Source organism: Epinephelus lanceolatus, chromosome 15, assembly GCF_041903045.1.
Source record: "Epinephelus lanceolatus isolate andai-2023 chromosome 15, ASM4190304v1, whole genome shotgun sequence".
Taxonomy (NCBI): Eukaryota; Metazoa; Chordata; class Actinopteri; order Perciformes; family Serranidae; genus Epinephelus; species Epinephelus lanceolatus.
Window position 1 is genome coordinate 31,760,036 of NC_135748.1, and position 23,958 is coordinate 31,783,993.

The following is a 23,958-nucleotide window of genomic DNA, read 5'->3' on the forward strand; positions in this document are numbered from 1 at the left end:
AAAAATATACCAGGTGCAATGTGAAGGGCTTAGCTACAGCTACAGCTCCGTGTCATGAATGAAGAGGTCTAAAGGCATTAAATCAATAAGAGATCAAGACTGCAGAGTCAAAGAAATACCAGGTATGACGTCTCGGACTTCGGAGACTGTTGGCCACAAATACAAGCAGCCTATTGTATAGCAGGAAAATGTAAGGCATTTTAACTTTGTTTGACTTGAATCAGCAGATGGCAAATGAAGGACAGCTAATTGAAATTTGTATTGAGGATGACATAAGAATTCACAAAATCTCATATTCTGGTGCTTGGGCAGAACAAGTGGAGACCTTTGTGCCAAGTTTCAAGAGCGATTGGCATACTGCTGAATTTTGATTGACTGAGTTTGCAATAAAAAAGCTTTGCCAAAAGAATCAAAGTGACAGAAAAGACAAAAATTGCCTGTCCATCCTGCCAGCTCTTCTTTTTTCTCTATACCCAGGTCAACAATTGTTACATTTTTCTAGCCCAAGGTTAAATGTGACTAGGGACCAATCCCAATCCCTATTTGTACCCCTACCCATTGTTTTCAAATGCCCTTTTGCCCTTCAGGACGGGATTACAAGGGGTAGTGGTTCAAATCTTTTGCTAAGAAATGGGACAACCCTTTAGGACCCTGAACCGTCATCAGCAGTCGTCAATGGTGTTTTTATAGACAGATGCTATGGCAATAATGGCATTATCACAATGACATTTGCCGTTTATCTGATGGAGTTAGTAAAGCATGGACGCTTGTGATTTGTTCACAACTTAAATTTCACACTATCAATCAATCAAACAAGTTATCAAATAAAAAACGAACACTGCCTCACTACCGGGCCACTAGTGGTGCTCTGTAGGCCAGTGATTCCTTTCTGGTCCAGCCACGGGGTCCAGATTTCTTCAAGGTCTGCATAGTTCAATGTATTCAGCGTCATACTTGCATTTGGCCATGTCTTTGAGCTAGTTTGCTGTCTCTGTCATGTAGCTGTCTGTTAGTCACCAGGGAACAGATCTTCAAAATAAAAGCTCTGTGCCTTCGCAAGTCACTTGGGGTCCATTCGGAATGGTCCAGGGACCCACTTTTGGACCAGGACCTACCACTTTGGAACCACTGGTGTAGGCTAACATTAGCAACCCGTGCTCCCCCCACTGCCAGTCTGCACTGACGTTAGAGGAGCGCTAGCAAGTGTAACAACTTTGCTGCTGGATTTAAGTTAAATTTCGGATGTCATATGTCAAAGGAGAGGAATACAACAGGGAATATGTCAAAACGCAGGACTGTCATGCACAAATCAGAGCTTGCAACGTAACAATAGGTAGTCAGCTAACATACCACTGCAATTTGTTAAAAAGTAAATGACACATTGAAACAACATTAAACTGAGATAATACAATGGTTATTGTAATTATTAAACCTTGAATTAAAAAAAAGATTAGAAAAAAAGAAAAGAAAATACATTTTTGGTTTTATCTTGTTGCTTGTGTAGCCATCTTATCATTTTTCCACTTTGGAGTTATTTCCTGACACACTTAGGCCTCTATAGTCAATATGTGGAACCTTTGATACTCACTTTCTGTACTCCTACGTTCACCTTTGGGGGTACCCCACCTATAAACGGGTGTCTCCTGCCTTATCTCTCCCCTTTTGCTGTTGTACTCCATGAGAGAGGGGCTCGAGTTATATGGTCATAATTGACGGAGGATGTTGTTTTTACCTCTTGCTGTCAGAGCTGTCAGGAATAAACGGAGATCGCCTCCAAAGATATCCACGGTCTGGGTCTCTTCATATCAACACAACACAGACAACACTAGAGTCCACCAGTTACACATAAATCCTTTACACTTTGCCTCACCCCTCTATTCTAACAAGAACTGGGACATCCTACCCTCAGACGTAAACGTGCAAAACAAAGGGGTAAGGGCAAAGTCGTAGGGGCAAGGGTTGTTTTGGGATTGAGCCTGAATGTATTCCTAGCCTAGGTGCAGGGGATATTTAATACACATATGCACAACTGTCTTGTGAGGATCCATAAACATTTTCCATGATTCGTACCCAACAGTTGAGGACAAAGTCCCAGAAGTGCAGCCCCTGTCCCTGGGATAGATACATTTCAAGTTATTATCATTTCTTTTCTGTCAGAACTACCGGAGGACCTGAGGAAGTGCTGCTACGGATACTGCATCGACCTGCTGGAGAAGCTGGCAGAGGACATGGGTTTCACCTTTGACCTCTATATTGTTGGAGACGGGAAGTACGGAGCATTGAGCGGGACGGGACGGTGGACAGGGCTGGTCGGGGACCTGCTGAGTGGAACTGCTGACATGGCTGTCACCTCCTTCTCCATCAACTCTGCCCGGAGCAGAGTCATCGATTTCACCTCACCCTTCTACTCCACCAGCTTGGGCATTCTGGTACAAATTGCTTGAAGTCATCATTAGTTTGTTGGAGTTTTGAGTTTGTATTTTCATGATTGGAGAAGACACGGGGCATGTCCTGGAAATCTACTGCATCGTGAATCAGTGGCAGCGTCGCAGTCTTCTGTGTTTCTTTGATTTGTCAATCTCTCCCTCCGTCTCTCTGGCTGGCACTTTTTCTGTATGATTTGACGATATGGTCCGCAGCTACTTAATTTCAGCCTTATGTCCCACTCACTCAGTCTTCTGGGGAGGAACGCGGGATCATTAGTTGTGAATAATTAGTTTGCTGAGTTTTCAGTGGACAATTATTAAGGTTCAAAATGAAAGGCAGTTTAAGAGTGTATAATGAGTCTGAGAGGCAATTTGAGAAGCTGTCCTCCAACATGCTGCAGTTACAGTATTCTTTGATTTGTTAACATCTCCCTCCGTGGCTGAGAAACTGCAGCACATAATGTGATTTGACAATATGGTTCCATTTGAAAAAATGATTTCTTGCCCTTTCAAAATGATGAATAGCACAAAATAAAAACAATGTATGCAATTTTTTAAAAGGTAATTATGCCCTGGAGAGAAGTCTGGCATGATCAGTGCTGGACCTAGCACATATGGCACCCTAGACAGGCACCCCCAGGGGGGGCACCTCTCTGGATGCCTGTTTAGTCCAGCCAATCTGTGGTTTGACCCAGGGAAAATTGCAATAGTAGTCATTCAAGGTTTTTTTGTGACCTTTTGGGACATCGAAATAACATATTAAAAGTATACCACTATATACTTGGATCAAGGTCAATTCAGGGCTCAGAATTCGACGTCATTATATCACACAAAGAAGTGCATATATCTCCTTCTGAACGGGATATTTTCATACAACTTATGTCCAAACATTACTTTTCTGGGATGTTCTTACACATATAACCATCAAATATAACCTGTTTTCAATGGATATGAGCACTTAGGGGCTACCTATACCCCAAATTACCTTTTTGTATCCAAAAAAAATCAGTAAAATTAGGTATTAAAGAATATTATTAAATTTTATGCACATACAAATTTGTTTTCCATGAAAACCATGTAGCATATCAGCACTCGGACTGAGACCCTAAATGAGACCAAGCTTGAAACATGTCTCGGCTCTAGGCCTACATGTACTCTACACTTCCTGTCCTCATCCAGACGTCGTGCTGCCATATTTGTGCAAACACATCTACATTCTGAAATCAAGTTCTTGACAACATTTGCAGCGCATAGCGCCACAACCTGACCTGCAATTGCAGCGCACAAATTCCAACAAGGACCAAAGAATAGGGTCCTGGTCAGAATGGATGGGAATAAGGCATGAGCCTTGGATCCTCTAGCCCTATTCCTCCAGTGGTAGTAAGTTTCCCATCCATTCCTGAATCTGATGGTACACTCTGAAGCTGTAAAACATTGCACACGTTGTTGGCATGTTAGTTGTGAGGGTGGGTAGCTGTTTTGCTGTAAGTCAACTTCACATTCTCAGTTATTCATGGATCAGTATCATTGCCCTCTTGGTACAGATTGATAATCTGAATGATCCTTTACTTTTATCCATTATAAAGCTGGGGCGATTCATCGACGTAATCGATATCATCAGTTATGGAAATAGGTCAATTTGCAAAATGTGCCTCGGCACATCGCAATTAAGTAACACCTGGGACACACTGTCTGCATGAGCAGCTCCTAACGGCTACCTCACTGAACTGATGCGACTTGCACGCACTTTAAAACAGCAGCAGACAGCACCGTCCTGTTTACTTTTTGTCTCCGTCCAGGTATGATATATTAGGATTATCAGCACGCCGAACATGTTTCTGTTTGTGGTGGTCACTTAATGTAATATTAACATGATTTCACACAGACTATATAACTGTAGAATGTTGAAAGTTTGCTTTTGACCTCGAAAAAAGAATGTTCCACCAAATCCATGAAGGTATACTTTTAATATATGATGCAGGAGGGTATTAAGGTCAATAAAAACTATGAAACATTAGTAATGCAATTTCTCCTAGGTTGGGCCTTATCTTTGAGTCAGATTGACTGGACTAGTAGGACATGATCTTACAAGCTGTAGGATGAATTCTAACCACAATTCAGCACAAAAAAACAGTACATGTGATTCTTACAGTGTGACTGCAGCAAGCCAGTTTTTTCAGTTTTGTCATTCTGACCTACCAGGTTCGGAGCCGGGACACTGCAGCACCCATCGGAGCCTTCATGTGGCCTCTCCACTGGTCCATGTGGGTGGGTATTTTTGTCACGCTGCACCTCACCGCGCTCTTCCTCACCTTGTACGAGTGGAACAGCCCCTTCGGCATGACGCCCCATGGCAGGAACAGGCTGCGCGTGTTCTCCTACTCCTCTGCCCTCAATCTCTGCTACGCCATACTGTTTGGACGTACTGTCGCCACCAAGGTAAAAGCAGCTCTCCTCTGTGTGATAAATAGGCATCATGCAGGGTGGGGCGGGGAATAGAAATTGCCAAGAAAAGGGAGGAGGGGATTTGTGTTATTAATAAGAGTACACCAACAGTGAGGGCAAATCGAAAAGAGGAAGTTAGAGAGGAAAAAAGAAGAAAGATGATCGCAATGGCCAGGAAGGGGGAAAAGATTGATAGGGGAGAGGTTAAGAAGGTAGGCAGTGATGAAGTGGAGAGGTACAGGGAGGATAATGCACATACAGCGAGGGAGAGGGGAAAGGGTAAGTGGGCCGACAGAGATTGAAGGAGTTATGGTGAGGATGATGGCGATGGATGAAGGTGGAAAAAGCGGGAGCGAGTAGAGGTTAACTCCCCGAAGTAGTGAGACACAAAGTTGAAAACAAGATGGCGGGGGGGAGGAGGGCCAGCGGGGGGGTGGAGAGGTGAGAGTGCAAATGAGGAAATGGGCTTCAAAAAGAAGGTAATAAGGACATTGACAGAGACATGGGGAGACGGGGTTAGAAGGGTAAGTGGCCATGTAGAGAGCAGCATCAGAATGAGGGTGACATGGAGGTGGGCGGACAGAGGATGATGTAAAGGGGAAAGGGCAGCTGGGTGGGCACAGTTGGAGAGCCAGTGTGAGAGAGAAATGTGAAGCAAGTCGTCAGCGAAGACAGATGGAAGTCAAACTCTAAGACTTAGGCAAATCTGTCCATTTAAAAATATATACAGCGAGAAGAAAAACAATGTATTGCCTTTCAAAGATTAGAAAAACTGCTCTTATTTTCATGTCATTTTTTTTGTATAAACACGCAAAGAGATTAAATGTACCTTTGCAGTAGCGGCATTCTTCAGAAACCTGTCAGATTTGACTGATGGTGTCATACCCATAGTCACACCGAGGCACACACTCAGCCACGACGCCAATGAAAAACTCTCCCCTGCATTCTTTGTTTTTTAAACAGCAGCACACTGTGCCAGAATCCATCATTATGATAACTTATGCTTGCGCTTCAAATTTTCATGCAGCACATTCTGATAAATACCTGGAACACCATTTGCTTAAATTATTCCTGTAACTCCTCTTAGTGAGTATGCACACCATTAGAATATTTCTTCAGTTGTCCCTAAAGGAACCAGTGCAAATGACTCGGGTGGAACAGAGGCCAAGTGATTAGAGAGACCTTCCCATAATTGAAAGGTCACAGGTTTGATCCTGGCAACTGGCAATGTGTCAATTAACAGGTTTTGTCTATTAGCAGCTGTGTGACCTGTTAAAATGCCCTTGAGCAACACTCAGAACCTCTGTGTGCTGGGTCAGAGCCAAAGAGTCATGTTTATTTAGGCTGTGGGGAGGGCAGTGGGCAAGTAAATCGATTGCTAAATTGCTAATAATAGCTTGTTTCCCTGGAGTCACCTTCATGGCAGTGTCCGGACTTAATTCGATTTGGACCATTTTAAAAGAATTTGAAATAAATAAATGAATGGAAAAGCACTTTTTGTTCTTTTCAAAACAAAGACACAAAAATGCTATAAAAATGCTGCAATCGCTATTATGTGTGGCTATTAGCTTACTACCTATTGTACGGTTGTAACCAAGCATTACTTCCAGGGCCAAGGAGCACATCATTAACTAACTACATTAGTTTGTGGAATTACAAGATAGGTTGAAACAATCTGTTCACGTTCACTGCATAGCATGTGTCCATTGTGTGGAAGCTAGTCTTGGATACTAGCAGAGGGTAATGTAGCAGCTCCGTTCTTCTTTGTATTGGATTTGGTTTTAAAGGTCAGTTTACCCCAGAATCAAAGATATTTTTCCTCTTACATGCTATTTTTCAATTTAGATTGTTTTGGTGTGAGCTGCTGAGTGTTGGAGAAGTCAGCCGTAGAGATGTCTGCCTTCTCCCCAGTGTAATGGAACTAGATGGTGCTCGGCTTGTGGTGCTCAAATCAGCAAAAAAATACATTTGAAGTCTCAACAGCAATGTCTCTTTATAGAAATCATGACACGATTTCTCAAGATAAGCGTTTGTTGTGAACAGTTATGTAGAGGAACTATTTTCTGTCTTCTGGACTCCACTTGCCGACCACATCACCACGCAGAAGGAAGTATCCACCTACTGCTAGCTCATCTAGTATCACTTAGCTAGCTAATGTTACAGCTCAGCCCAGACCAGAGGAACTTTTTCATGGAGCACAGACATCCAGAGGGAGTTGGGAGTTGAGCCATGGCTAATCCACGTCCAAAGGGGTCAGTGGAGGTGGTTCGGGCATCTGATCAGGATGCCTCCTGGGCACCTCCTGTTAGAGATGTTCCAGGCACGTCCCACTGGTAGGAGGCTCCGGGGCAGACCCAGAACACGCTGGAGGGATTACATATTTCATCCAGTCTGGGAACACCTTGGGGTCCCCCAGGAGAAGCTGGAAGATCATGGATCATTTGCTTGGCCTGCCACACCCACGACCCGGTCCCTGGATAAGCGGATGAAAATGGATTAATGGAACTTTTTCATAGTTCTAAAACCCTGCTTTACGTTGTGTCCTCATTACAAAAAGTAAGAACAATCATAGCTGTTAGAATGCCATTTTGAGGGACATTTTAAGCTCCTATTTTAGAGTATGTACTCTCCCAGCACAAGAGGAACCATGATTGACATAAATGTCTTTTGATTGAATGAAAACAACTGATGCAGAACCAGAAACTGCCGTTTCCAAAAAAAACAAAAAAAAAAACTCTTAACCGTCTATTTAAACAGCTCACAGAAAGGTCTGTGGAATATCTTGAGTATTGATTCTGGAGGGAGACATTGCTGTAAAGTTTTTCAACCGTATTTTTTTTTTTTTTTTTTTTTTTTTTTTTTGGTGCTATGAGCAACACAAGCCAAGATTTTGGCTACCCCTTTAGGACCTCAACAACCCTAGCCAATGTTACCTGAAATAGTGTTCAGTCAGGACCACTTAGTCAAAGTGAACTTTATTTCTATTTGCAGTATTATATTTGGCAGTATGGCTCTGTTCTGGGACCTCTCTGCTTTTCCTAGGCCTACGCAGAAAGCCTTAGGCAGAGAGAGCACACCTCCCTGCCCTTCCATGCGCCTACATGGAAAGCCTGAGGCAGGATCCCCTGGGAACAGAACAGAGCAGCATCAGTGACAAACAGTTTGACATTGATAAGTCAGACACAGCATGAAAAGGAGGAGCAGGGGTGGAGGCGAGTTGCAAAGTGGCTTGCAGAGGAAGCAGCAACAGTAGGCAGGTCAGAGCAGTTTAAATAGGGCACCCTGAGTGAGATTCGCCAGTCGGTTGCATAGAAGGGAATCATGTGATCTGTCAGCTGCTCCATCAGTTGATTGGGCTGCTTGAGATCAGCTGATGTAGCTGGGATGTGAGCTGAGCTTGACATTGTGTCCTGCCTGAACTAATGCTATGCTCAATTTATCTTTGCCAAACATACTAGCCTGTTAGCCTGTATCCTTAAAGCCTTTGCTCTTGTAACGTTATCGTTAAAGCATACTGTGTGAATAGTATGGGGGTTGTGTTAGACAGTCTGATCTTACATTTTTCTCTACAATCCACTACACTGCTGAAAAAAGCGCCAGTCATAGTCAGTGTCTTCAACCAACTCATGGGACTAACGTAAGCTTCATTAGCTAGCTAGCTACCACTGATGAAATCTGCCAGCAACAGTTGCCATTTCAGATGTAAAATTGCCCGTTAGAGGCCCGAAATTAAAAGCCTGTTTTCATCTAGCCTGGTCCACATTTCTTCCTGAAGAATCTGTGTTCACAGTGTGCATGGCATCCTCCCTTTCTGTCCTTCCAATTCACCATCTAATTATGCAAAGAGTTGAAAACATACCGAACACCTCCGTAATAATGGGTTACAACCTTGTTTGTATAATTAATGCCTCATTAATCCCAAGCCTTTTAAAACACTAGAAATTCATCTCTTTTTTCAGTTAAGTGGATTTTAATTGGAGGAATAAATAAATGATCACAGTGTTCAGGTGGATTCATTCCCCTAGGCAGGCAATTTCATGGAAAGATATTTCTGATGTGCCTCAGAAAAAGTCACACTTGTTAGATTTTTTTTTTCCTCCTCTACATTAGCTCCTCTTCTGGTCTGTTTTGATTAACTTGATTACCCTTACTCTGGGTTAAATTGTGATTTTTAAGGAGGGTGAGAATGAGAGGAGGGCAGGTTGAGAGTCTCGTGGGGCTCTACATTTATGTGCAGCCTGAAAGCACCTCTCCACATGCATTTGTATTTTTAATCCGTGTACAACCCCTGTAGAATTTTTCTTATCTCAGTTTCCTCCGTGTTGTTTGTTGTCAGTCTGTTTCATTTCTGTCCTGACATCCTGACATTTTCCAGTTTTGTGCTGAGGTATTTTTAGATCTGCTATTTTTTCTTCTCTTTTTGATCTGTTAATTATTTTATTAATTAGACGGAAGCAAACAATCTCTCTTGGCATGCGTCTCCGCTCTGCAGACTCCTAAATGCTGGACCGGGCGCTTCCTGATGAACCTCTGGGCCATCTTCTGCTTACTGGTGCTGTCGAGCTACACTGCAAACTTAGCCGCAGTCATGGTCGGGGAGAAGACCTTCGAACAGGTCTCGGGAATTCACGACGAGAAGGTCAGACTGCATGCAAGGACACAAAGTTGAAACTGCATGCATGTCAGCGCCCCATACACATATACAGACCCACATGTACACACAAACTAATCTTACACAAGGACAGGCTAATGAGTATAGAGTGGAATTATTTGTGAAGGATTATCACTTTCCATATCCCTAAACCCTGTGGGGAGTTCAGGGCTACAGTGAATTTGATATGCACCCCATCATGATACCCCCCCTCCTTCCTTTATCACCTCCACCACCATCTCCACACTCATGTCTTCCTGTGTCACCTCCACAGCTGCACCATCCATCCCTGGGCTTCCGTTTTGGGACGGTGAGGGAGAGCAGCGCTGAGGATTACATGAAGAAGAGCTTCCCGGAGATGCACGACTACATGAGACGCTTTAATCAGCCCACCACCCCAGAAGGCGTACATATGTTGAAGTAAGACATGCACACAGTGTACATTTGTTTAAAAAAAAAAAAAAAGCCTCATTAAAATGCAATCCAGACCTAAACAATCCAGTCACGTTTACATTTGTTATCTGCGGTTGTCTGTATTCTGTGCACTTATTTTCCATGCGCACCGTGCATAACAAGTCTGACTCCTGACAACAAGAGCAAACGTGGCAGATTTACAGCCGTCTGAGGCTATTTTAATACAGAACCTACTGTAAACATCGGAAAATCATCTCCTCAAAATAGAATTCATGTGTTGCTTCTCTAATATCCTGTAGGAAATACTTAAAAACTGTGATTTTCTTATGTTTACGTCCCCTGAAATGTCTGACCTTGACTATGCAGGCTTGTAGCTTTGCAAAGTTTGTCACAAGAGAGGTGTTTTTACATCCCTCTACTCAAGGGGACGATGTGCACTTCCCCAAAATCTGAGAGTCAAACGTACTTTGGGCAAGTTAGATCAAGTATGTCACTAATACAAAAGCCAATTGCTTTCTAATATGGGAAACGCTTATCAAATACAAGCTAAGAAACCTGAAACGTCCTGCACAGAGCGGCCTTGTCAGTGCAGAGAGCAGAGTTAGCATTAGCATATTCAAAGTTTTGACAGCAAACAGGGTAGAGTGTTTTGCATGTAAATTGGACCCTGAAGCTTCCTTACACTATCTACCAAAAACCCCATTGTAGCAGATATTATTGTGTGTTTCCATAACAGGAATGCAGTGCCAGCCACTTCCTGTTAGCCTACAAGCTAACAAAATACACTAGCTACACTTGACATTCTGATACGTCAGCTGGTCAATGATTTTGTTGCACAACAGACTCATTTGATTTTGAGTCAGACTGAGGTTCAAACGTGTACAGCTGAATCTCTTAGCCAGACATCTTAATGCACGCTGCTCTTTCACTGGTCAACTTAGCAGTAGCAGCACTGCAGAGAACAACACCTACTATAAGCATATTTATCAATGAGGGAGAAAGACTTACAGTGTTCACACTATGAGCGATACAGCAACAGGCTACAAGTCATTTTCAGTGGAAGTCAGTAACATGACATTACAAACTGATGCTCGTCACTTGTCGCTGCAGATAGGCATGACACACTGCAAATTAAAGTTAAGCTGGCCTCAACTTTTTCTCAGCTCTCGAATGATGCAGTGAAATGTTAAGCAATCATATGTTTTTGTTTCTAGCTGTGGTATTGTGTGTTGCACACAGCGACACAATGTGGCAGTGAAAGGTGATGTTAAAATGGGGTTCAGACACTGATCAAAAGCATAGATTTTTTTTCAACCAAATACAAACCTTTGATGACGTTCAGTCGAGGTGCTTTGTAGCATACACAAATGCGTGACGACATATCTATGTTAAAATGAAGGAATACCTTGCACATCTGTTTTCAAACAGGTGTGTAGGAGAGGGATGAGAAGAATAAAACTTGTGACTCTGGCACACTGTCTAACCTGCAAAAATAATGATTTTAATGCTGCAACGTTTCGGTGACTAGACCTTCATCAGGCAAACAGTTTTGTAACAAAGAGAAGCCGTCTTAAGTAGGAGTGGCTGTGAGTTTGCAATCAGTCACATTACCCACGTGCGGTGGGAAGACATTACAATAAGTTAACTATCAACATTATAAATAAAAATGGAGGAATAAAGCGGTAAAAGTAAAATCAGTTTAGTGACAATCTTCAACATACCCCAGAAATTCCATTTAATAGGTATGTTCTTGAGAGTAAATGCCTAAATTCTTATTGTTAACTTGCATTCTCTGAAAAATACACATCCAAATCTTGTTTACATCAAGAATAAGTATTAATACCCAATAGAAAACTAGACGTATCTTAACCAGCGCTTGAGTAACACTAGTCAATAATCAGAATCAGAATCAGAAAAACCTTATTGATCCCCAAGGAGGACATTGTGATTGGTTACAGTCACTCCGATGTAAAGAATAGAGAATTATAAAAAGTAAGAATAAGAGTATGAAATAGAAGTATGTAAATATATAGCAATAAAAAAAAAATTGGAATAAAAATGTGCATTAAAAATAAAAATTAATGCATTATGCCACAGTGTTTAACACTGGTACTTAAGATATTAAAAATAAAATATATATCATCACTGTGCTGAGGCTGTGTGAAAATTTTAACTACAATATATACATCAATAAAATAAAACAAAAATAAAATAAGAGTAAACATAAGAAATATGTACAGTTATCTGCACTGTATGTTGAATAAATATATACATTCAAGAGGTACTGGTGAGAATAGAGTCGATACTAAATACCTCAACTGCCACAAGAATATTGTGGCAGTTATTGCACCCAATAGATAATTATGAATTATAAATGCAGTAGGTGAAAACAAGTCCAAATGCATTTCTATTGGCACAGGCAGCAATGACTTCCTGTCGTGCTCAGTGGTGCAACTTGGGGGAATGAGTCTGTCACTGAATATGCTCCTGTTTGACCAGCATGTCAAAGAGTGGGTGGGAGACATTGTCCAAGATAAGATGTAACTTAGACCCCATCCTCCTCTCTGACACTGCAACCAAAGAGTCCAGCTCCACCCCCACCATGTTACTGGCCTTGCGAATCAGTTTATTGAGTCTGTTGGTGTCTGCTACCCTCAAACTGCTGCCCCAGCACACAACAGCAAACAGGATCGCACTGGCCACCACAGACTCATAAGACATCCTCAGCATTGTCCGGCAGATGTTTAAGGACCTCAGCCTCCTCAGAGAATAGAGGTGACTTTGGCCTTTGTTGTAGAGGGCTTCAGTGTTCTTAGTCCAGTCTGGTTTGTTATAAGTATGCAAGGCTGTGAGGTCCAAAGGACAGAGGGATGTCGTATGCTGTAAAGCCCTGTGAGGCAAATTGTGATTTGTGATATTGGGCTTTATAAATAAAATTGAAAATTGAATTGAAGGTACTTGTAGTCCTCCACAATATCCACACTGACCCCCGGATGGAAACAGGGGTCACCGAGGCCTTTGCCCTACTCAGATCCACCAGCAGTGTACCTGGTCACACTGTTGCATTGTTGCTCGCAGTATGAATGTAGCATTAATCTGCTTCCAGACTCTTTTCACAGTATGTGGGAAAACCATGTTAAAATATAGTATCAGTATAAGCATTTTTACATTTTTTAAAACATGTCTAGAATGGAGCGTGAGATGGATCGGCGGTTTGGTGCAACTTCTCCAGTGATGCGAGCGCTGCACCGGTCTGTCATGGTGAAGAGGGAGCTGAGCTGAAAGGCGAGGCTTTCGAGTTACTGGTCCATCTACGTCCCAACCCTCACCTATGGTCATGAGCTCTGGGTAGTGACCGAAAGAATGAGATCGCGGATACAAGCGGCCAAAATGAATGTCCTCAAAAGGGTGGCTGGGCTCAGCCTTAGAGATAAGGTAAGGAGCTCCAACATCTGGAGGGAGCTTGGAGTAGAGCCGCTGCTTCTTCACGTTGAAAGGGGTCAGTTGAGGTGGTTCGGGCATCTGATCAGGATGCCTCCTGGGTGCCTCCTGTTAGAGGACTTACGGGCACATCCCACTGGTAGGAGGCCCCGGGGTAGACCCAGAACATGCTGGAGGGATTACATATCTCATCTGGCCTGGGAACACCTTGAGGTCCCCCAGGAGGAGCTGGAAAGTGTTGCTGGGGAGAGGGACGTCTGGGGTGCTTATCCAGGGCCTGCTGCCCCCTCGACCCGGCCCTGGATAAGCGGACTAAAATGGATGGATAGAACTGGAGAGGGACTGTGAAACAGTTCACGATGTCACCTGGAGGTCATGTATAGATAGTGAATAATGTCAGTCTGAGACAGTCTGATTCAACAGCTGAATGCCCTTCAATAAGATTTAGATCCGATATTTTAATCAAAACTTCTAAAAGCCTGCAAATCAAGTGTCAGTGTACCAACTCCAAAATGTGTCACCCGACGACATCAATTCGAATCGAGGCTGTTTTTAATGTTGGCACCTTCTGACATTTCTATCTAACATCAACGTAATTTGTGTTTTAGGGTTGATTTTCCCTTTGATCTCCCGCCGTCTGCAGTGATGTTGTGTCGTTTGTGATGTTGTGTCGTTTTCTTATTATAGTGAACACGCTGTTTGCTTTCGCATCTGACAGAGATACCATCAAGTACTCATCACTTTGTGAGCTGCAAATATTTACACCCTGCATCAGTGTGAGCTTTTCCCCTATCCAGAGACGCTACGTTTTAGCACGAGGTAAAAGTGAGGTGAAAGCCTATGAATTACATAAATTACATTAAAAAAAGAGTCTTACCCGTTAGAGGGAAAATATTTTAGTTAATTAAAAGTGCTGAATGTGGAGATGAATGAGGGCCAGGGACAAATTGATGAAACGAGGGCCGAGGATGAATGGCTGAATCGGGTGTCAGAAGGGGATTGTGAGAAGATGAAAGCGGCGAGGCAAGGCAAGTTTATTTATATAACACGATTATTCACAAAAGCAGTTAAAGTACTTTACATAATGCATTAAAACACTGAATACAACACAATTTAAGGAATAGGAACAATTCTGAAAGAATTTCTGCAGAAATAAATGGAAAGTAGTTCGGGATGATAGAGAGTGGTCATGGTTCATTCAAAGGCAGGGGAGGAAATAAGAGTTTTAACCTGGATTTAAAGGTTGAGGAGAGTCATATCTTTAAGAAGTTTTCTCGACAGCTCTTTGCAGCATGCTGACTAAATGCTGCTTCCTCATGTTTAGTTGTTACTCTTGAAATGGTAAGGCGACTGCTACCAGATGACCTGAGAGATCAAGAAGGTCACGTTGATGAACTTATAGTTTAACACCAAGTCAGTTAAACTCCAGGGTTTTCAATCTGTCCATTCAGGAAGCACAAGTGATTGTGAATCAGTTTCAGCTGCTTTTGTGCAAATCAAAGTGACAACAGGTGCAATGGAGAGGCAAAAGCAAGACAAGCCTCAAAAGGGAATGGTTTTACATGTGGTGTCCACAGACAGTTGCTCTCTCCTTATCCTTCCTGACTGATTCTTCTCTAGTTTTGTGTCCTTGTCACTACTGGTAGCATGAGGTGGTACCTGCAGCCCAATCAGGCTGCACAGGTAGTCCAGCTCCTCCAGGATGGCACAAGAAAGTTTGCTGTGTCTCCCAGCACAGTCTCAAGAGCATGGAGGAGATACTAGGAGACCGGCTGTTACACAAGGAGAGCTGTACAGGGTCGTAGAAGGGCATCAACCCAGCAGCAGGACTGGTATCTGCTCCTTTGTGTGAGGAGGAACAGGAGGAGCACTGCCAGAGCCCTACACAATGACCTCCAGCAGGTTACTGGTGTGCATGTTTCTGACCACACTGTCAGAAACAGACTCCATGAGGGTGGAATGAGGGCCCGACGTCCTCTAGTGGGACCTGTGCTAACAGCCCAGCACTGTGCAGCTCAATTGGCATTCGCCAGAGAACACCAGAATTGACACATCCACCACTGGCGCCCCGTTCTCTTCACAGATGTGAGCAGATTCACACTGAGCACATGTGACAGGCGTGAAAGAGTCTGGAGATGCCGTGGTGATCATCATCCAGCATGACTGGTTTGGCGGTGGGTCAGTGATGGTCTGGGGAGGCATATCATTGGAGGGTCACACAGAGCTCCATGTCATAGCCAACAGTACCCTGCCTCCTGTTAGGTACTGGGATGAAATCATCAGAGCTGTCAGACTATCAGACCACACTGGTATAGTTCCTCCTGGTGCTCATGTGGCCAGAGTGTGTGGGTAGTTCCTGGATCATGAAGGCATTGATGCCATTGACTGGCCCTCTCGTTCCCCTGACCTAAAACCAACTGAGCACCTATGGGACGTGATGTATTGGTGCGTCCGACGCCATCAACTACTGCCACAGACTGTCCATGAGCTCACTGATGCCCTGATCCAGGTCTGGGAGGAGATCCCCCAGGACACTATCTGCCAGCTCATCAGGAGCATGCCCAGAGTCATATTATGAGTTGCTGTGATAAAATTCACTCAAACTGGATCAGCCTGTGATTTAAATTTTTACTTTGATTTTCGGTGTGACTTTGAATCCAGCCCTCAGTGGGTTGATGATTTTGGTTTGTTCTATACATTATACATTGTACATCAGTAAAGATTTTCAACTTGAATTATTAGTTCATCAAGATCTGATGTGTGGTTTAGGTGTTCCCTTAATTTCTTTGAGCGGTTCTGCATATGATGATTTCTTGTAACATGTAACCTGTTTATTCAGCTCCCTCAATACTTGACTTGTATGTGCCAATGAAAGCATGTTTGTACCTCCACATCTAAAAAGATCTGTCATTTCTCAAAGTACTGAATAACCTCAGCGGTTGAGGATGAACCCACTTTGGTTTCTGTCTGTGTGAACTCTGCTGCCTTTCATGGTTTGTTGGATTTATCCTCTCCATCTGATCATCAGTAATGGAAGACAGGACACATTTATCCTTCACATTACTGGTGTCAGACTTTCAATCTCATTTGCACGTGTGGATTATCATTACATCCTTTGTTATATATTCTTTTTGAATTAGTAACCACTGCGTATCTTGAGTTGAGGAGGAGTGCACACAAACCTTGCCACAGTGTCCTTGTTCCTATTAAATTAGAACAGCCAGCATATTTGTGTTTCTCAAAATCTGCAACCAGGATATAATATTCACACATGTAAACACATGACCAGAATACTCTGACAGCCGAATCATACCCAGGATACTGGTGTCCATGTCACTGATGTGGCATCTCATGGCTCTATTTATAGTGCTGTGGTCTTTGCAGAGGAAGGAAAGCAGCACACCTCATAGGCTGGGAGAGGAGATTTAGTATGAGCCAGTTGTTTTAGTTTAATTTCTATCCTTTTCTTTTAATTGAAATTAAAACATCGTGTTTTATTCCTGTCTGATCTAATAACTTTAATTACGAGCTTTAATAACATGAATTAAACACACATTGGGGTCATTTGAACTCTTACGTGGACACCCAGAATACATTAATTCAATTAAATCAGATCCTTTACCGCTAACTGCACTATAAAAACAAGTACACGTTGTGCAGTCACAATATAATTTAAGTAAAAGCACATATTATTGCAGAATGTACTCCAAAGAAGCCCCCAAATGATTATTTGTATATCAGTTGCTCAGCCCGTGTTGTGTTCAATTTGTGGAGAAAACTTTGATTTTGCAGCATGCCTCCACTGCAAACGAAGAATCCAAAAACTGACGAGAACTCTTGATGAATTAAAGTCATAGGGGACCACGATCAACATCTGTAAAACCATATTAAAACAGCTGTTTACAAACTCTCACACAACTTGTGCAGTATAATCCAAGTCTTATTTACCCAGCCAGACGCTCAACACTTCCCAAACACATGCAAAATTGCTAAAATTTGATTTAAAACAAGATCTTATAAATAGTCCCAGGCACGGAGGAGGAGTGCATCTGCACTGTTCATGTGGAAGTCTTTTGAATAGTCATGTTTTAATGAAAATGCATGTGTTCAGGAAGCACTGGAGATACAACTGGATAGATGAGACTTGGATTATACTACACGAGTTGTGTGAGGGCACATTTGGTGCCCTAGGCAAACTTAACTTTAAATTACAAATTAACTTGTTTAGAGGAATAAAAAATAATATATGACATTGTAAAATGATAATGAAATGCACAAATTAACTTTTTAATTGAACTAGGGATGCACTGATTTTTGAATTCTGGGCCGATACAGATATCAGTGTTTAAAATAACAATTTTCCAAATAGCCGATAATGCTTTTTTTTTTTTTTTTTTTATAATGGTGTTTGTTTTGTTTTTTTGTTGTTATTTATTCTTTTTTTGTGCCAGAAAACCAAAAAAAAAATCTGCACAATAATAAAATAAATGAACAGTTTTAAAGTCGTTCAGTCCTTCATTACACAACCTTTGAGTGAGCACAAATTCAATAATACACATTTATGAAACAACCTTTAACATAACCTTCTTTCACATGAAAAACATCTTTAAAAAAATAAGCAAAAAGCATTTTTACTTTATATGATACATCATAATTCTCCTCTAATTTCTATTTTATAGTGCTGTGAAAACATCAATAAATTTCTCCTTCAAACAGCCGGATTCTTCAAGTTTCTCACCAAAAGCACCATTTTACAAGATTCCATTGAACACATCATGAGAATGTTATAATTTACCTTCACCCAATGCTCCTTTTTACTGAATAGAGCTTGAATGCTTCACACAGTAAATCAATGCAACCTCCACGAGCTGTTGGTTGTGGCTACCACCTGATAAGAGATTACGATAACTAGCTGCTAACAGCTAACAGCTAACTTCACTAGCTGTCCTTCTGCTGTTGCACACAGATTTGTTCTGTTTGTTTTTTGGCATGTTCTTTCTCTCCACATCCACTCCTCTCAGTAGTGTAGTGATTGTTGAGTGGGCACCAGAGAGCATAGGTCGTTTTGAAATGATAATGGTACAGCATGTTTAGGGGTTTACATGACATCAGATAACTCGCCCATCTCCCCCAGAGAGTGGGCTAAGTGTGAGCTGGAGAGGGGGTCAGGGGGCGGCAGGAACCCAGAAAAAAACAAGGCCTCTTTATTATGTAGTAGGCTTTGTCGTGTAGTTATGTTTTTGTGGCCTTATGTAATAATCCAAAATAATAGCAGTAATAGTACTAATAAAAAGATAGTAAAGAATTAACATTTAGATTTTTTTTAGATTTTTCTTCCCCCATTGTGGCGCCCCCTATGGACTACGGCGCCCTTAGCGTTCGCTTATACTGCCTATGCCACAGGTCGGTACTGTGTGCAAGAGTTTGTAAACAGATGTTTTGATATTACAGTTCGGCTATTGATAAATGCAGCCCCCTACAACAATGAGTTTTTTTGGATTCTTTATTCACCGGAGGCTGCAAGAAAAACAAACTTTTCTTTTTTGAATTCAACATAACTTGGGGATAGTAACTAATATACAAATGGTCATTTAGGGGTGAAGTATTCCTTTAAAGTATCAAAAGTAAAAGTACTCAGAAAGCAAACAAAATGGCCGCTCTGTGTGTTATTACATATGATGTTATTGTGATACAGCTGCTGATGCATTAGGTAAGATTTTACTATTGTACTTGGTTGAAGTGGAGCTAATTTGAATTATTTTATATACTTTTAAGATCTTAATCTGTAAAGAAACAAATAACCAAAGCTGTTAACTTAATGTAGAGGAGTACAAACTACAATGTTTCCCTCTAAAACAGAGAGGAGGAGGAGGAATATGAAGTACCATGGAATGAATAATGCTCCAGTACACAAGAGTACCTCAGATATGTACTTCAGTGCAGCACTTGATTAAATGTAATAATTCCATCACTGAAATTCAGACATGCTGCAAAGACAAAAATGTGTTTATCCTGGCTTACCCAACTACAGATACACAGACACTCTGTACCACACAGCAAACACACTCCCAGCTATAACCACACACGCTTCTCCGACACAATGCCTGCTCCATAGAGCACCAGCAGAGATGCTGAGATACTGCATGTGCTGACTTTGTGATACAAGTGGGAAGATACAAAGCGCTTGTTCAGAGAAAGAGGATGAGAACAGGGAAGATGAAGGCGGCGTTTGTTTGCGTGCGAGGCGAAGCAGAAGTGGAAGTCACAGCAGTGCAGAGAGCCGGAGTGAGGCTGTAAAATACTGTGTTGGCAGAACTACTGACCCCAATACTGCACTCAAATCTTAGAGGAGGAGAAAAAAAACCTCTCAAAAGCCTTCTTCTCCTGGAGAGACAGATCACCCCAGGCTACACATGCAACTGCACATGAACACAGATGTATAGGCTCAGTGCAAGCACATACCTCCACACATGCTTTCAACTTATACCTACACACTTTCATGCCGTACACGCTCATGCACATTTCACTCTTATCCTGAGGCCCGGCATCGGATAACTTCCGACCCTCTTTAGTCCCAAAAGAAGTGTCTCCTCTCTCTTCTCCCCGTGCCTCCTGTTTGACAGGCCTAGACAGAGAAAAATAGACGTTTCTGCTTCGCCAGCACAGCAAAGACTTTGTAAAGTCAACCTTTTGTTTAGCGGCAAACATCCTGAATAACAAGAAGTTTCAGGTAATTTGATCAGTCTGCTCTATTTTTTTTTTCTTCTTTTCCATTAGGCTGTCTATGTGTGGGTGCATGATTTCCTCCAATACATGCATTTATGCTTGTTTATCCGTCTGCCATTCAAATTAGGTGCATGCGAATGTGGTTTGTGGGTTTGTGCGTCAGAAAATGTGTATTCTTCTTCTGTATCAATGTGTGTGTGTGCAGGTACATTATTCAAATGCAGTGGGTTTCGTTTGCTATCCTGAAACTTATCTCCCGTCAGCGGCTCAGGCTGCACACAGAGGAACAGTCTATAATTAGGGGTCAATTAGGGTCAACTGGATCGATATTGCCGGAGCAGGAGAGTCTTCGGCAGGGTGTATAATGCCTTATCTGTCCGCCACAGAGGCTGTTGGTTTAGGTAATGATGTATGTGTTTACACAGTGTATTAGAATGCAGTTAATCTCATCCTCTCTGTATAAATGACACAACAGGATGACAGACCCAAATACGGGGTTTCTGCACAGGTCCCAGGAGTGCGAGCAAAGTTTGGGGAGTGAATCTGATCCGCAGGTCTTCAATTAACGCTTCCCTCTCACTCCTGTCATCTGTGTTTGTGTGTTGGTGGTGAAGGACAGATCCTCCTACCCTGGATGCGTTCATCATGGACAAAGCCCTGCTGGACTTTGAGGTGTCCATCGACGCAGAGTGCAAGCTGCTCACTGTGGGGAAGCCGTTCGCCATTGAAGGTAGGCACAGGCTCACACACACAAAGGCACACTTGTGAGTTTTGTAAGGACATCGTGTTGACCTAGAGGCATTCTCTCATTCCCTGGTGGCATTTTCAAACTGACTCGGTTTCTTTGGCATTTTCTTGATCTTATAACATTAGTTTTTGTGGTTTTTACATTTCATGTTCTTGTTTTTATAGACTCTTTATTCCCTCTTTTTCTTTTTCCTCTTTGTAAAGCACTTTCCCAGACTCTTAAAATGTGCCATACAAATCAAGTTTACTTTACCTCAACCTTTATACAAACCTTAACCTAATAATAGTTGAATTCCTTACTCTCAAAATTGATTCTTAAGGGTCTAGTGTGTAGGATTTAGTGGCATCTAGTGGTGAGGTTGCAGATTGCAGCCAACTGAAACTTCTCCCATGTACCAAGTGTAAAGAAGAACTACAGTGGCCGACATGAAAACGTGAATGACCCTATCTAAAGATTTGTCCGTTCTGGGCTACTGTACAACAACATGGCAGAGTTGAATGGATGGGGCCTGTTCTGTACGTAGATATAAACAGCTCATTCTAAGGTATCAAAAACAATGATTCTTAGAGGGATGTACTGATTTGTCGGCCGCACTTTGGTATCAGCCAATATTATTATGACACTGGAAAAAAAATTTGCATGCTGTATGTTGAATCTGCCCTTTAGTTTAGTTATTTTCTAATGGGAGTCTTTTCACACATACCTCCATTAACAAAATGGTTTAAAGTTTCAATTACAGCAATTAAATGTTGGTGCAACCACCACTAACCCTTCTGTTTTCATTCCTTTAAGGGTAATTCAAACTGATAGTAATATAAATTCAGTAATACCCTGATCTACGAAAATCTCATACCGTTGAAACCCCAGCTGGTAGCAGCTGGTGGCCAGAACTAACTGCAGATGGAGGTTTCTTAGAGTTACATTATGATGCATTCAAGTGTTTTAAAGTAAAAATGAGTATTGGGAAAAGGTAAACTATGCCGATCTCATAATGTGTACAATTTTATCTTGTGAAATGTAGTTCTGGGCAAGAAACTTGATTAAATACAGCTGTTTGAAGGAGAAACTTGTTGATTATTTTACAGCAATATAAAATAGATATGAGAGAGGAAATTATGAGATACTACAGAAACTTAAAAGGCTTTTAAAGCAGTTTTTTTTTAAAATTCCTCGAAAAGGTCATTTTGTAAACACGTTTACTGATTTTAAACATTTAAGAAGTTACACAAAACATATACAAACCTCCCAAAGTTAGAATTTATGGCATTAAAAACAAATAATAGTAATAAACAATATTAAAATAGTAATTATAATAACTAGTCCATACTCATAGGTAGCTTTGTCACCTTCTACCTATGCCAATCCTCAAAGCCTATGTGCAGTTTCACATAGATTGACCACGTCAGTGAGTAGAAAAATGTGGGACAGACAGAATGACACACTGACAGTTTCCGTGATTATGTACAGCATACCATACCATGACTTAGTCATACCAAAAATTAGAAAAAAACAACAACATTCAGCCACAGGGGGAGCCACAGCGATCTGTCGCATTTTAGCCATTTTGAAGCATTTTTCTGTTGTTATAGCGCCACCCAGTTGCCAATTAGAGTTAAATTTCTCCAGTCACCTTGAGGCGTCCTGTTCTACATATCTACCAAGTTTAGTAAAAATCCATATGGCGGTTAGGCCTAGGTAAGAAATTAGCTCTCTAGTGCCCCCATTTTGTTTGATGGGGTCAATAATGGAGGGGTCCCCTCAGATTATGTGTGGTCATATGTCTACAAAGTTGCGTGGTGATCGGTGAAACCCTTGAGATGTTATACACCTTTATGTGATGAGCCACACCCTCCACAATATTCATTGCCTATAGAAGCTCAGTTTTAGTAAGTTTTCCAACTTTTGCCAAGAGGGAACTTTAGATATTGGTCCCTAGATTATGTTCACCCAGTTTCATGCAGATTGGTCAAACTTCCTAGGAAGAGATCGATTTGAAGTGTTTTTCAAAAAATTCAAAATGGCGGAAAATCTATATACCGGAAGTTATGGGTTCTTGAGGCAAATTTGTTTCTCATGAGGAGAGGCATCTCTGTGCAAAGTTTCATGTCTCTACAACATACGGGGCATGAGATATGCCCATTCAAAGTTTGCAATTTCAATCGGTTGCTATAGCGCCCCCCTTTGGCCAATTGATGTAATATTGCATCATTCGCATCCTCCCATGACCCTCTACCACTGTGCCAAATTTCACATGGATTGACCAAGTCAGTGAGGAGAAAAATGTGGAACAGACACACAGACAGACAGAGTTTTCATCATTATATAGTAAGATAATCATACAAAAAAATATATATATATATATATATATTTATAATAATGCAGTAAAAGAAGGTTATTTTAAAACATGTGTCACAAAGGTGTGTGATTAAATTTGTGCTTATTGGAAGGGAGTATAATGAAGGACATAGTTCAGTTACTTTTTATAATAAATATTTTTGTTTCCATACCACAAAGAGTTGAAAAAACCCCAACAAAACTAAAAAATAAAATATAGAAAAATAATAATTAAAAAAACATCAGTATTCACTATTGGCCAAATTGTTATTTCAAGCATTGGTATTGACATCGGCCCTGAACTCCCTAGACTCTTAGTTTCAGGTGATTATAAACTAATAAAAACATGGTTATAAATATTATATTCCATGTCTACCAATGTATCCCCTTAACTCTGGGACACTGGAACTTTAAAATCCTAAAATAACTGACCTTGTGGGGACCTGCTGTTTGTCCCCAAATGGCAGGTGGGTCCCCACAAGGCATTTAACACAGACATGCACATTAACAAAAAGCAGCTCACACACATACACACTTGCACTCACATACATGTAGATATACTGTGCCCGTGCACACATGACGTACTGTATAAGAGCGCCCTCTTTCATGCAACATTCATGCAACACAGACGAACATTAACACAGACAAACATACAGTATATACAACCACATACTGTGTATAAAGAAACCTATAGTATGCACACAAAGGAGATCAAATACTGTTAGCTACATGACTGACAGAATAACACAGTGATTCACTGGGTGAACTTATAA

At 41.6% G+C, this 23,958-nt stretch overlaps 1 protein-coding gene across 2 annotated transcripts in view; it reads left to right on the forward strand.

Annotated features, from left to right (window-relative positions):
* grin3ba (glutamate receptor, ionotropic, N-methyl-D-aspartate 3Ba) overlaps positions 1 to 23,958 on the forward strand; it is a 141,414-nt gene that overhangs the window by 82,876 nt on the left and 34,580 nt on the right. For both annotated transcript variants that reach the window (XM_033643140.2, XM_033643141.2), the window contains exons 4-8: positions 2,158 to 2,429; positions 4,629 to 4,865; positions 9,364 to 9,510; positions 9,797 to 9,942; positions 20,718 to 20,833. In XM_033643140.2, coding sequence (XP_033499031.2) covers positions 2,158 to 2,429; positions 4,629 to 4,865; positions 9,364 to 9,510; positions 9,797 to 9,942; positions 20,718 to 20,833 — 918 coding nt within the window. The remainder of the gene's footprint in view (positions 1 to 2,157; positions 2,430 to 4,628; positions 4,866 to 9,363; positions 9,511 to 9,796; positions 9,943 to 20,717; positions 20,834 to 23,958) is intronic.